This window comes from Anas acuta, chromosome 1 (genome assembly GCF_963932015.1).
Source record: "Anas acuta chromosome 1, bAnaAcu1.1, whole genome shotgun sequence".
In the NCBI taxonomy this organism is placed as follows: domain Eukaryota; kingdom Metazoa; phylum Chordata; class Aves; order Anseriformes; family Anatidae; genus Anas; species Anas acuta.
In genome coordinates, this window is record NC_088979.1 from 170051788 (window position 1) to 170065171 (window position 13384).

A 13384-nucleotide genomic window follows, 5' to 3' on the forward strand; every position below is an offset into this window, starting at 1 on the left:
AAAGACCAGTTTGAAATTGGGCTTGATTCTGGACTCGGGAGAGGAGGGTAGCTTGTAACATGCTGGGTTATTACCACAAGACAAACTAAGAGGCAGCAGAATGAGTTCATTGGCATACAATTCAATTTTTGTTTAAAATGTACGGAGTACTAGGAAGTAGCTCGTTTACCCGTTGTTGTTTTTTTTTATGATCTCCAGTCTTTCTTGGGATAATGTATATTTCTGGTATAATGCATATTTCTGAGCTTGACTGACTGTCAGTGACAGATGTGACTTGTGTTCTCCACATCTATTAATGTATCTATTATATATATTAATATATATAATTTATTAAACTCAGAATCAGTTGGAAATTAAACACAGGAAAAACTGCTTGGGTAAGTACTTACCTCCCTATATTTGCACCCAGGCATGTGCATAAATTAAACCTTTCCAGGGCCTCATAAAAGTGGTGAGGTAAGACAGCCGTAAATACTATGGTTCATCCTGCAGGTCTGTGAGTGCCTGGTATTTTTCAGTAAATGCTGTTCTATTGACCTTTTGTTTGTTTCCCTTAACAAGTTTAGCATCCCTCCCTTCTGTGTTTCTGAAGGGTAGCTCTGTGGCATGAATGTGTCTTGCTGCTGTTTGTAAAGGTGTACGCTCCACAACCCTAGCCTCCTGTTTGGAGAGCAGGTAGTTATTCATGTCAGAGCTAGGTCTCATTAATTATTTGCTGTCTATGTAAAGTGCTCTCCAATTATACCACCAGGTACCTGTTGTGAAGTTACATTTATCTTTGCCTCCATTGTGTTTTTTCCATAGTAAAATCTCTTGCATCCCTCAGCCTTGCCATTTATTCCTTGATGTGTGATGTTTTACAATCTCCTGTCCTGATTTTTTCTCAGCTTTGTATCATAAGTAGTAGGTACTCTAAGACTTCTCATTCTTTTCCCTGAGCATGTGGCCTAAGCTGTAACCATAAAGAAAGCCAGTGGGACTTGCAGTTTAAGGAAGACTGTAACCTTTTAGAGGAGTCTTCATTTTCCAAAACATTAATTGCAGTGCTCTCTTTATACATTTTTCTTTTCTTCTCCCGTAGGATTTGCAAATAGAACGAGAGAGGACCGTGTATAATATTTCTGGTGGCTGCACAGCCCTTGTGGTGGTGTATTTATTGGGGAAGCTGTACGTGGCAAATGCTGGTGATAGCAGGTAAGTGAGCGTGATGTCTCCCAGACTTTCACCTCCAAACTCCCAAGATCTGGCATTACTGATTTCTTTAGTGGCAACTGCCATCACAAGGTGGATTCTGGTTTTTGGCCGGACTCTTGACAGTTCTCCCCAAAATTAATGCAAAAGGCAGCGATAGGCTTCCAGTATCTAATTGAGTGGTGGATGCACTCAGGTAGGTCGACTTTTTCAGTTCCTTGTTATTGTTTCTGAATGAGCTGATGGCTGCAGGGAGGTGGAAAGTCACTTAAGAGCCATTGACACAGATGTTGGACATGCAGTAGAATTGTGTGTTGAACACTGACAGGGGGACTGCATCTGGAACAGCTGGTGGGGCTGAACTGCTTCGACAGAAAGTCTGCTGGCCCCTGTCCATAGGCCTAGCCTTGGCAAACCACCTGACACCATCTGATCTATCAAGATTTCAATATAATTGACAGTAATCATCTGTAAACAAATAGCTTGTAGTCCTTCAGTGGAAGAGGAGGGGAGGGAGGGGGGCTATCACTGTTTTTTTTACTGTGACCTCTTCTGACTCGTGTACTCGGCCATTTCTCAGAACTGAAAGCTGTAGTTCAAGACTTGTTGCTTTGTTTTAGTTCGAAGTTGGATGCTTTAAATCTCATGAACGAAAAGCTGCTGCTTTGTCTTCTAAGTCAGCTAAAACTAGAAGCATACTTTCCCTCTCTATTGTTCTGTGGCCACAGCACTGCCAGAGGGAGAGAACAACTGTTCTTGCAAGACTTCAGACCTTCACGTATTTCTTCTGGCAGCTCTTTGCACAAGCAGGCCAGGCAGAGTAGTTCTTCACAGGACAGAGTCTGCAGTTGGGTCCAGCTAGTTAGCAGCTGAATAACTAAAGTCTGTGCAGGTACTGAGTCATGTCTTTCGATGAAGACTGCTACAGTTACGCATTCATGTTTTTTTGAGTTTTGAGTGCTGACAGTTCATGCTCGTACTGTGTACAGCCATGTATTTACAGAGACAGCACTCAAGAGCAAAGTGTTCTGTAACAAACCAAATATTTTTTATTGCTTCTGGCTGCTTTAAAATGTGTCAGAGGTAAGACAAATCCATTGTGCATAAAGTTGCTATTCTTTTTTTGTTGGTGATTGTTCTTAATATGATGAATTTGCTGAATAAAATTGTAAATTGCTCAGCGAGTTCCTCCTGACAAGTGCCAAATTTGAATCTCCTTTTCCCATCAAACGGCAAATGAGTCCTCACAGAGGGTGGCTGCAGACACATTTGAGTAGACCACCTATCTGCTCATCAGAACCATTAGCTGCACTACACTTTAGCTCTCTTCCATTAAATTAAAAATAATCATGTTTTCCAATGCTTCTGTCCATTGAAGTAAAGTTGAGTCTTTTGCATTGAGTTAGCTGAATTGCTGCATTGTCTCTTAACTGTGTGGTATAAAACTGGTCTGTTTCTGAGTAGCTGAGGTCTTGATTCTTAAGTGATTGGCTGCTTCCAGTTCCCCAGGGTTCTTCCTCTGCTCCCTGAGAGCAGTCTCAGTTCCCTTCTTACCTCTTGGTACTCATGGGAAGAAACTCCTATTGATGGTCATCATGAGGTGGTTCCAGTGTCCTCTGCAGTTAAAACTTCTGAGACTTCAGAAGGCCTTGAATGTTCATTAAGCCCATCCAAAACATCTCTTTTAGAAAAAAGGGAACAGGAAGGGAAAGGAAACCACTGGCAAGGCTTTGAACTAGGACTGAAGTTTTTCTACTCATTTCTCAGATCCTGCAGGTAACAGAGTCACTTCAGATCAAAAACAGTTCATTTTTCCACCCTCCAAATGGACCTCACAGAAACATTCCTCATGCTGAGGAGAATTCTCTGGACTCCCAAAATTGGCCTGTTTCTAGATTTTCTAGCTGAAGAAACTATATTCAATAAAAGCTTTTAAATGTAGGAGACTGTTTGATCTTTCCCACTACTTTCCATGCTTCAGAAAGAGAGTTTGCAGTTGTCTGTGAAACATCCAAGTTGCTTATCATCTCTGAAATGACATTTTAGGACTAGAAAAGCAGCTCTGAGCTTGTCTGCCTACTGCCAGAGTGCACAGTGCATTATTGTATTTTTAAGAGCCCAGTCGTGCAGCCAAGCTCTTATTCTTGTTAGTGGAAAAATATGTGCATTTTTGCTGTCTCATGCCTTGCGTGGTCAACTTTGTATTTTGTACAGATACAAATGAGGGCAGCGATAAATATTATGAGGAAACTACTAAACAAAATATTTATATACTCTTGAGGAGAAGAGTGGGTTTTGTTTTTTTCCCCAAACAGGGGACTTTGTGCTTTCTGCTTTTGGAAGCACATGCCAAAGCCCTCCGTTCTTCAGTGGAGTCTTAGTTTCTTTGAGTTCACCTACTCATTTGTGCCTCTTCTCAGTCCTCATTCTCCTACCTTCTCCACTCCCACACTGGAAGAAAAAAACAACTGCAAATAAATGAAGCTACATTTCCAACAGACTTGTCTATGAGAGATTTCATGTTACAGGAGTGAGAAATGAACATTTTGAGTTTATGCAAAACTCATTTGTACTGCTTCTGCCCAGAAGAGGGTTTTGTCTTTTAATTCCAGGCAATTTCAAAACAGCAGAAGCTTATAAAGGTGGGTTTTGAACAGCTTCTGCTGTCACAGGACCAAGGTACATACAACAAACTGTTACTATCACAATGAGACTAAGGAAACGCCAAGTGTGAGACCTGAATAATAATGTGCTATGTGGTGCCAGCTATACCTCAGACTTATGTCTGTGGTATTCAGTTTAACCACTAAAGCTTCTCAAATCTAATCATTTCATGCCACGTACCCTGGCACTGTTGTATAGCAGCTGTCCTTTTGTAGCTGATGTGTAATTACATCATGAAAAGACTTTAATTACCATATTACTAAATTACCAGCCAGCAATCCTTTCAGGTTCAGCCCTAGCTCACTTCTGTAGGGACTATTAGGCTTCTCCAAGCTGAACACTTTTGGTTGGTGTAAAAGGGAGAAAAATTGTGCTAATTGTACGTTTTGTTATGAACTATTGTTGAGCTTGATGTTATGGCATCACTAATGTCAATGATATAATTAAACTTCTGCTAACGACGCAATCACAGTTCTGTAATAATTATATGTTAACTGCACATGATACCAGAACCCTACTAAAAATGAGGTGATGTCTTCAGAGCCTGATAAAAACAACTTGGAGGGAACCACTTTCATTCTCTAATGGCTTGCTGATCGTTCTTGAACTCTGCCATAAATATACCTACTTGTACAGTCAAAATTCATGTCTGAATATTGGCCAAAGCTTTTTAATGCCTCTCTTTCTCTTTCCCCCTCTCAATGGTTAACACTGTCCATGCAAGATTGTTTAGGTAGGGACTGACAGTGCTGTAGTCAGCTACCCGATCTATAGTGCCGTTTTAGTGAGCACTGGTACTTTGCTTACCAATTTGATAGATATGCTGTGGACTCTCTGAATAGCTGTTTTTTTATTTTTTATTTTTAATAATGAGTAGTAAATCTCTACTCATCCTTTTAAGTAGTATTGTTCAGTTTTATATTGCTAAAGTGACTTTTACTTCTAAACTGCCATAACACGCCTTGTTAATCTCGGTTCTTTTTAGTTTTATGTTCTTTATTACTATGTTTTTTTATGGCTAGTGATGAAGCAGTAGTAAAACAAGGACTTAAAATGTTTTTACTGATTACTGCCCATTACTGTATAGCCTCACGCAACATAACATTTGCCCAATATCACTCCAATGACTCTAATGCGATATGATCATATTAACTATCTTTGGCACAAGCGTTCTTCTGGCTTTCATGTTGTCTGGCTAAGGAGCTGCTCAGAGACTGCAGGCACTGCCATTTTATGCTGTGTTTGGAGCCACTTAGGTAGGCAGTGCTTTTATCATTGTATAAGATGCAGAACATCACAAGTTGATCTGACTTTTCCATAGGGCCTGAAACACTCGCTAAATCTGCAAATGAGTTCTTGTTTTTTTTTTATATATTGGCATAAGATGGCATCAAAGCAAAGAGCCTGATGTTTCGGAGGCTTCATAGACTTGCAGGGTCACTGGATTTTTTGCTTTGCTTCATCAGCTTGTTGTTGTTGTGTTTTTTTTTTTTTCTTTCTTTCTTTCTTTTTTTCTTCTTTTTATATTTTTTTTGCTTCCTTGCTTTTTGCTCCCCTGTGCTCATCTTTTCAGGGTATATTCAACATATATTCTCATGTCCAGAACATATTTCCTCCTCCTTTTTGCAAATGTAGAACTAATGCTAAGGCATTTGGGATAGCTAAATGATATGAGCTCACTGAATAGATGGTTTTCCATGTGGCTGCAGGTTAAACAACTTCATTGTAGCTTCAGTTGCCCAGATGTGTATTTAACACTGACTTCTCGCAGTGCACTATAATAGTAAATCAAAAGTGGAATTCTACCGTGTTTACTGTTTCCATTCTTTCCAGATTTACTGCTTGTGTTGAATCTCACTACATTTATAGTTCTTCTGTGTCATGATGTTTGTTAGCTGCTTCTTTCATAAGTAGTTCTCGTTGAAGGGAGTAAAATTTGGGGAATCATGGTTTTATGAAGTTAACGAGTGAAGCATGGAAGCAGCAATATATTTGTTGGCTGACACTGTAGCTTAACTAGAATTTTTGAGAAATCAGAACTGAAGATTCTGACCCATTTTTGTGGCTCATGTTATTTGACCTCTTCCTCAAGGCAGTTCAGCAGGGTGATTTTTGCCAGAAGCTCTAACATTATTTAAGGGTGGAAGCCAAGCAGTGTTCGAGTCTATTATTATTGTAGAGTTGATTTGCTTTTGTCTTTGTGTTACAGTATCCTTTAAGAAACTTTAATTTTCAGATTTTTTCAGATTTTTCTTAACTAGCCATTTTCTATTCTAAATTGTGTATCTTTTTCTTTAAAGTCTTTTATCTCCTTACATCTGTGTCTGCATAAACAATGATTGTGTTTCGTCTTTAGAGGTCTCTGGAGGAAAGGAAAGACTAACTCAGTTACTGCACTTCTTCAATCTGCAGTATTTGGAGCAGCATTCTTATTCCTGTCTCCCCCTAAAAGTGAGACAAGAGGAACTGCAAATCTGAGCCATGCACAGAGTCCATCCTTTTGCCATGATGACACTTCCTTCACCTTTGAAAATTCTTATTGCTCCAAATCCTCAAGTGGTGCCTCCTCTGAGGCGAGAGCAACACCTACAGACCATGCTTTGGCCAAGCTGCATGCACTTCCTCTTTTTAGATGATAATTAATTCTTTGGCGGAATCACTCAAAAATAATGAGTGCTTTGTCTTCCCAGGGCAACAGACAACCTCTGCTTGGTCTGCTCAGGAGGCTGTGAAGTGGAGAGGGACTGGATTCAAAACAAAGCGAGTCTCTCCCACGCACATTCTCCTTCACTGACTGCAGTTTGGTAGGTGGAGAAGTCTGATTCTGCTGCTGAGCAGAAAATGCTGGAAAAGAGCGTGACATCTTAGTCAGACCCAGAAGATAGGGCCAAGTAGCATCTCACTGTTTCCCCAGCTTCTCTTCCTTTCTGCAGGCCTGCAAGTCAGGCTTCCAAACACTTCTGCTTCCCTTCTGCCACTTGGCCTCCTTCCAAGGAGAAGTAAGAGCACAGGATTCACAGGAATAGCGGTGACCTCGGATCATCTTGCAGAATTTTGTGTCGGGTGAAGCTTTTGGAGGCACTTCAGGAAACACTTTATCAAAGGTGTGGAGAAAAAGTGTTGGATCAGAAATAAGTTGTTGCACTCAAAAGTGCAGTGACGGGAGGGAGCGTTTTCTAACGACGCGGTGGATGATGAGTTCCAAAGCACCGGCACATCCTCTCCAGCACTGACTTGGCAGAAATGATTAATTTGGCAGTCAGTGTTCATAGGCTTTTGAAGACCAAAAAAAAAAAAAAAATCCTTCTTCTTCTCCAAACTCTTGTTTTTTCTGGGAGAGAGTATGCCTTAGCAATGTCTATGGCAACCTAGCAGGTGTTGAAGCCATTGTAAACAGTTACTATGTGTGGTACATTCAGTCAGGTCTTAGACCCAAACCACACAGATACCTTCTATGCATGAAGTCTTTATATTTCAGATTATGAGGAAGAACAGAAATTTTTGCTATTCAAATTCTCTCAGTAAGCTGCAAAGCCGCAGTTCGTTGGTGTTAGTTTCCAGGAGCAATGGATTCTCTAAATTGCCATCCTCCTTGTTTTTTTTCAGCCTTTTGAAAAATAAAACAAACACTAACTAACCAAACCAGACAAAAACAAACAAACAAACATACAAAGCAGTTGCTTGCTACCACTGCAAGTAAAAATTCCCCTGTTGCTGACTTTTATTGGTGCATATAAGCACTAATCAAGGACAAAATTCACTGTAATAACATCCTCACATGTATTTCGTGCGTGTAGCCTGTAGAGCTTATAATCTCTGAGGTAAGCTGAGCAAAGGGTGCTGAGGCATAATTTTAACCATGCTGATGCATAAAGAGCCCGTGATTTTGAGTCCAGGCAGCCTGTGATATAAGAAGTACAGCAGAATCCATACGTCCCAGCTCACGGAGCTGAGCTCAGAAATGTCTTTATAATCTGTGCCTTTTTAGTTGACCAGAGAGAGACCAGTGGGTTATTCATTGCAGTGTTACAGGGCCTGCACCAAGGCATGCCAAGCAGGCTGGGCACCTTGCATCTCTAGTTCCCATCCAAACATCAGGAGGAGAGCCAGGGGGAGCACTGGAGGCTTGCTCGGTCTCCTGGGGTCAGAGATGTGTTGGAAGGTTCTGCTGCTAAGTTAAGAAAGTAGAAAAGCTGAAATCAAAGTAGATGTAATGCTTTAGGGGCTAAAATCATTCCGGCATCCTCAATGATAAATTGCTGAACAGCAGGCAAAAAAAGCCTGCACTTTTTCCATCTTCTGTGGTCAGCTGTATCCCAGCCATATTACTGGCAAAGCAAGCACTGGCTTGCACAGCGATGCCTTCATCCCTAAGCCCAGGTTTAGTTGCCATAGTAACTCGTCCTGGAGATGAATGTGATATCCTGGACAGCAGAGAAACAGGCTTTGATTCCACAGATACCGGTCCCGAGGCTCAGAGCTGGTCACAGAGATGTGACTGCGCTGCTTTGCTCATCTCCCTGGCACGACCCGAGTCACGGGTGGCACGTTCAGCCAGTGCAGAAATGTGGTGGTGTTATCGTCACTGCGACCCTGGGCTTGGTGGTGTTCAGATTAAGAATACACTGAAATCATCACAAGCAAAATGAATCCCATGAGGGCAGCAAATCTCCAATGTTAGCGTGCTGGAACCATCGGCAGGCAGTTCTTGCGGGCTAGCAGTGTCCTCTCGCTGCAGACTGGCTTGTAATGGCCTCCTGGCTGCTGGAAAGATCAGTGTGTTCAGGTGTAAAGCAGCAGGAAAGTGCAGGCAATTCATTACAGAATGTTGTAGTGCAGTTAGTTGTCTTTTGGGGTCATGCTACTGGTATCCGAGTAGCAAATAGCACAAGGTAAATGTGTATAGGTAGACACACAAAGGCACCACTGATGCATGTTTCAATAGTAAAAGTTACTTTCTCGATGAAACAACAAAAAAGGAAAAGAAATCACATATAGATAGCAAACACCATCACATTACTGATGGGAGGAGTACTAAAAAAAAAAGTGTAATTAGCCCTTAAAATGAAACCCTGTTAATAAAGCTGACTGCTAATAATTAGCCAACTGCTAATAATAACAACTCCACACTTAGACTGGCTCAGAGAAGCAGTCCACGTGAGGACTTAAAGTAGAGCAGGGAATTTAAGGGACAATCTCCTGGGAACCAAGCTACACCCCACCAAAGAATCTCTGAGCTCCAGGGGCCGATAATTACTGGGCAGTATGTCTTCTCCAGGCTGTCTGCTGTGTGGACAACCTGCAAGCTCAGTATTATATTTAATTTTAAACCAGAGAGTGAGCAGTGATGCAGAAACAACTGAAGAAGTTTAGTAACAGTGCTGGTGGAAGCCAAATGCCTCTCGCTATTGGATGCAATATGTGGGGCAGAGGGAGGCTGCTGGGTGTAGGAAATCCCTTTAACTGCTTACTAAGTTAGCTGAATACACAAGATGGAATGGGAGAGCTCTAAAAATTCAGATTTTTATTGCTCTCAGTGGCAGTAAGGAAGATGCTGACTGGCTTGGCTGCTGGTAGAAATGAGGAGTAAACACTTCCATGGAAAGCTATGAATATTATCCTGCTTTGAGAAATAGCTTCTACCTGCCCAGTCATGATCCTTTATTAAAAATAATACAATTGTTTAGTACAACCAGACCACCAAAATAGTGGCTGTAGAGTGTATCAGCACCCTTTTTCCCAGAGGCCACAGGAATCACCAAATAAGCATTAGAAATGTAAATACAATGAGTCAGGTAACTGGAAACAACATAAAACCCTACAGACGTGCTACAGGAGCAGCTCACTCGCTGGTACGGTGCCTCTGAAAGATGACTCCTGAGGTTTCTTACAGAAACTGAATTTTATAACTTATTCCCATGTTTCTTGGAAAAGCAAGAGGAGATAGATGCCTGTAGCACCCCAGGGTGGTGCAGCACGGCTGGCTCAGTTCTGGTGCAAGGAAATGAGGAGGGGCCCTTGGATGCAACACCCATGGAAGCCCAGCACTGTCATCCTCACAGAGCACCACGGCTGTACTGGACACCAATGCTCCTGAGGTGGCCACCCCAGCTGCTCAGAGGGCTCAAGGCCCTGCAAGGCCCTCCCAAAAGCCTGGGACTGTTCTTCATGGTTCCTTCAGGGAATGGCAAAGTACACTGGTGTAGGAAATTATTTTAACCCTGCCCTTGTGCAGCCCTAAGTTCTTGCTCCTTGTGTTGGCTTGTGAAGAAAGCAGGGTGGCAGGACTGTGTGGCAGTAGATGGAAAATAAGGACAGGCAATTTTAGTAGTTGTGCCCCCTCCATGTTTTGTTGCGTCTTTTTTTTTTTTTTTTTCTTGGTAGAGATGCGAAGTAGCAGCGAGGCATATATAAAACGTACCTTGGGGATCACAGGTGGGAGGCAGCTGCATGTTTTGCCATTTGTATTGCTGAGGGTTGCTGCTTTCACCTCTGAGTTTTATGGTGATGGGTATGTCATCGCTGGGACCTGTTTTAATGCCAGCTAAACATTGTATAATGGCTTGTGTCACTATCCGCAGCCTGACTTAATGCACAAAATTAAGGAAATCATTTAAAGGCTTTGCGCTGTAGTTCCCTGATTACGGCCAATGCAATGAAGTATTTGTTCACCTGGTTTTGAAGTAAACACGGGGAAATGATCCTGCATGAGAGTAAGGAGAGTGATACGGTTAGTAGTAAGTGAAACCAGGGTGCCAGGGCTGAAGGTCTTAAAACTCAGCAGTAATCATAAAGGCTGTTCGTAACGGTGAAGTTCCAGTACTTAATTTATAGAGGAGGTAAGCATTATGCTGAATCTTTTTATCATCACTCCTCTTTCATTTTGTAGCAATTAAGAAAACATAAATAAACAGAAGCAGTCTGAAGCTCACCCGGCAGTAGCATTGTGCTTCCTTGGCTTCTTTAAATGCATGCATTTAGTTACTGTAGTAAACAAGCACCCACCTAGACCAATTCCACAGCTCTAGGATTTATATTTTTTTTTCCCTCAGCTATTTTGTGACACACCTAATTAAAATCTACTGCTTGGTTTCGTCTTTGAATGTAATAAAACCCTGCCTTATTCTTTCTGTCAGTTTAATCCCTCTTTCTTTTCCATTGACACATTTCTAATACCTCTCCAGACAGGCCAGACACTTCTGCTTCGTCTGCACCGAATCCACAATGCTTAACACCTTTTGACAAAACAGATACATCCTCCCTGTGGCTTGGAATTGATATACACTGTCAGAAAGGGTTTTCCAAATGGTCTCTCTTTGTCACCTTTACCAGATTTTTATCCTCGGTTGTAGGAACGTGCAGTTTAATGTTGCGTTTCAAATCATTTTTGGCTGGAAAAGTGTGTAATGGAATCAGGGCATCCCCTGAATACTCCTAACAGTAGGAGATGCCTCTTTGTTTTGAGCACCAGAATCCCAATGGGCCCATGACAGCAGTGAAATTACACTTTTGACCTTGTTCACTAACGTGTTTCTTTCTCTGTATGATTAAGTGAGAGTAACCAACAATAGCTTCCTCTAAAATGTATGAGTTTCCCTGTGTTTGTTTCTCATAAGAAACGCAGAAAGGATGCTGTGCAATTCTCAGCTGATTGTGTTCTTCACAAAAGAAAGGGAGAAAAAAAAAAGGAAAAAAAACAACCAGCCCTGCTTGCTAGAAGGAGGGGTGGCTGTTTTATCCATATTAAAAATGCAGAAGTAATTGATGTATTGATATTTTCCCTAGGCTAGCGTGTTGTTGCTCTATCTTGAGTGTGAAAGCTGCACTACAGCACACTGGCAGATTTTTACTCTTTGCTTGTTTTCACTCACCACCTATTTTCAAAGGGGATTATACACTAAGGCACCACTGCTTGTTTTAAAGTATCAAATCTGAATATAGAAAATAAGTAAATACTTAAGATGCTAAGATGCTCAGAATATTATTTACATGTGCACCATGGACTATGTAGTTATATCGATCTAAAAGATAAACGTAGCATTTTATGCAGATTTTTTGCACGCAGCCTTTTAAGCTCATAATGTTTCTTTTCACATGTGTGAGAATTGGTGGATGTAACCTGCTGCAGACTTTGCTGTGACTGTCAGCCCCATCTCACACACTGAAGCCCAGGCACATTGTTTGCTCCATGTCTAGTTGTTAATGGCAGGCATTTTCCAAAGCAGAAAATCCTCAAAGTAAATTGGCCAGGAAAGAGATACAAAATCAGATTGTTTCTTCCATTTTAGACTACTTTGTCTGATTTTTTCCTCAATGTTTTCCTGTTTCCTGTGAACATTTACCAGTTCCAAACTGGTGAATGTACTTTCTTTTTTTGTGTGGTGCACGTGTCCATGAAATGCCAGGGCAAGTGCAGTCCTGCAGTCTGTGTGGGGTGCCTTTTGCTGGATGTTAAGTAGCTAAATTCAAGAGTGGAGGGAATTAGGTGAAATCCCTAGTTTTCAGAAATGATCAAAAACTGCTTGACATGAGCCGTGAGGACATGGAGGCCATTAGGAACAGTTTCCCTTTGCTCGCCCTGAGATGATGCTACATGGAGAAGGCGCCAGAGCCCCAGAGCTTGGAGGGCAGTGCACCCAGGGCTGCAGATCTGCGACTCCTGGCCTCCTCTGCTGCCAAAAAAAAACACTTTTATGCTTTTTTTTTTATTACTTCTTCATTGCTGATATAAATTAATGATTGGTATGGCGCTGAAGTAACCTTGTCATCAAAGAATATTTTGTTAGTGTTGACATACTTGTTCCCTACAAACATGAATCACCCGGCTTCCTTTGGCAGGCTTGCCCTGTGGCCGTGCTATGATGTGCTTCACCAGGGTGGTTGAAATTAAAATGTCACCATTAAACATGGCAGAATCAGATGCTCCCTGAGCACTGCATCTCTTCAAGTTTTCTGCCTTCCTATGTAGATATTTTTGACAGTTTAATAGGGCAGCTTTATTCTGGTATAAAATAATATGCTCGTACTTCCACGATGCACAGGGAGCTAAATGCTTGCAGAGCACTATTTCATGACACACATGCATCTCTCATGCATGGCAGTAGCAGCGATGTCCACGTAACACGATCTTGCTTGTTGGTCCATTAGGAAGCATAAAGTCAAAACTAATTGTTCTGCAGAGCTACGCAGAGTGGGTGTTCAAAAGCAGCTCTTGGGCTGCTCTCGACACCAGGCTTCCTCCGTGGTGCTGCTGTGGGGCTCTGGAGGCTGCTCCACGGGAAAAGCCTTCAGACTGCACTTGGCAGCCTCACTGCTCCAGCTCCGTCATTGCCAGGTCACTGGAAGGGCACTTCGGTCTCCGAGCCCAATTAGGGGCTGATTCGGCACCTCTTAAATCACAGGGAAAAATCCCACCGAGTGCGGCAGCTCCCGGGCCAGGCTTTCACACCCGGCCTCTGCGGTGAGGCTGCCAACAAATATGTCCGTTTTTGTCATGTAGACGGTCAGAAATATCCCTCGCTGTCAGGAA

At 42.1% G+C, this 13384-nt stretch overlaps 1 protein-coding gene across 2 annotated transcripts in view; it reads left to right on the forward strand.

Annotated features, from left to right (window-relative positions):
• PPM1H (protein phosphatase, Mg2+/Mn2+ dependent 1H) overlaps positions 1 to 13384 on the forward strand; it is a 138153-nt gene that overhangs the window by 84292 nt on the left and 40477 nt on the right. For both annotated transcript variants that reach the window (XM_068669329.1, XM_068669328.1), the window contains exon 4: positions 1082 to 1194. In XM_068669329.1, coding sequence (XP_068525430.1) covers positions 1082 to 1194 — 113 coding nt within the window. The remainder of the gene's footprint in view (positions 1 to 1081; positions 1195 to 13384) is intronic.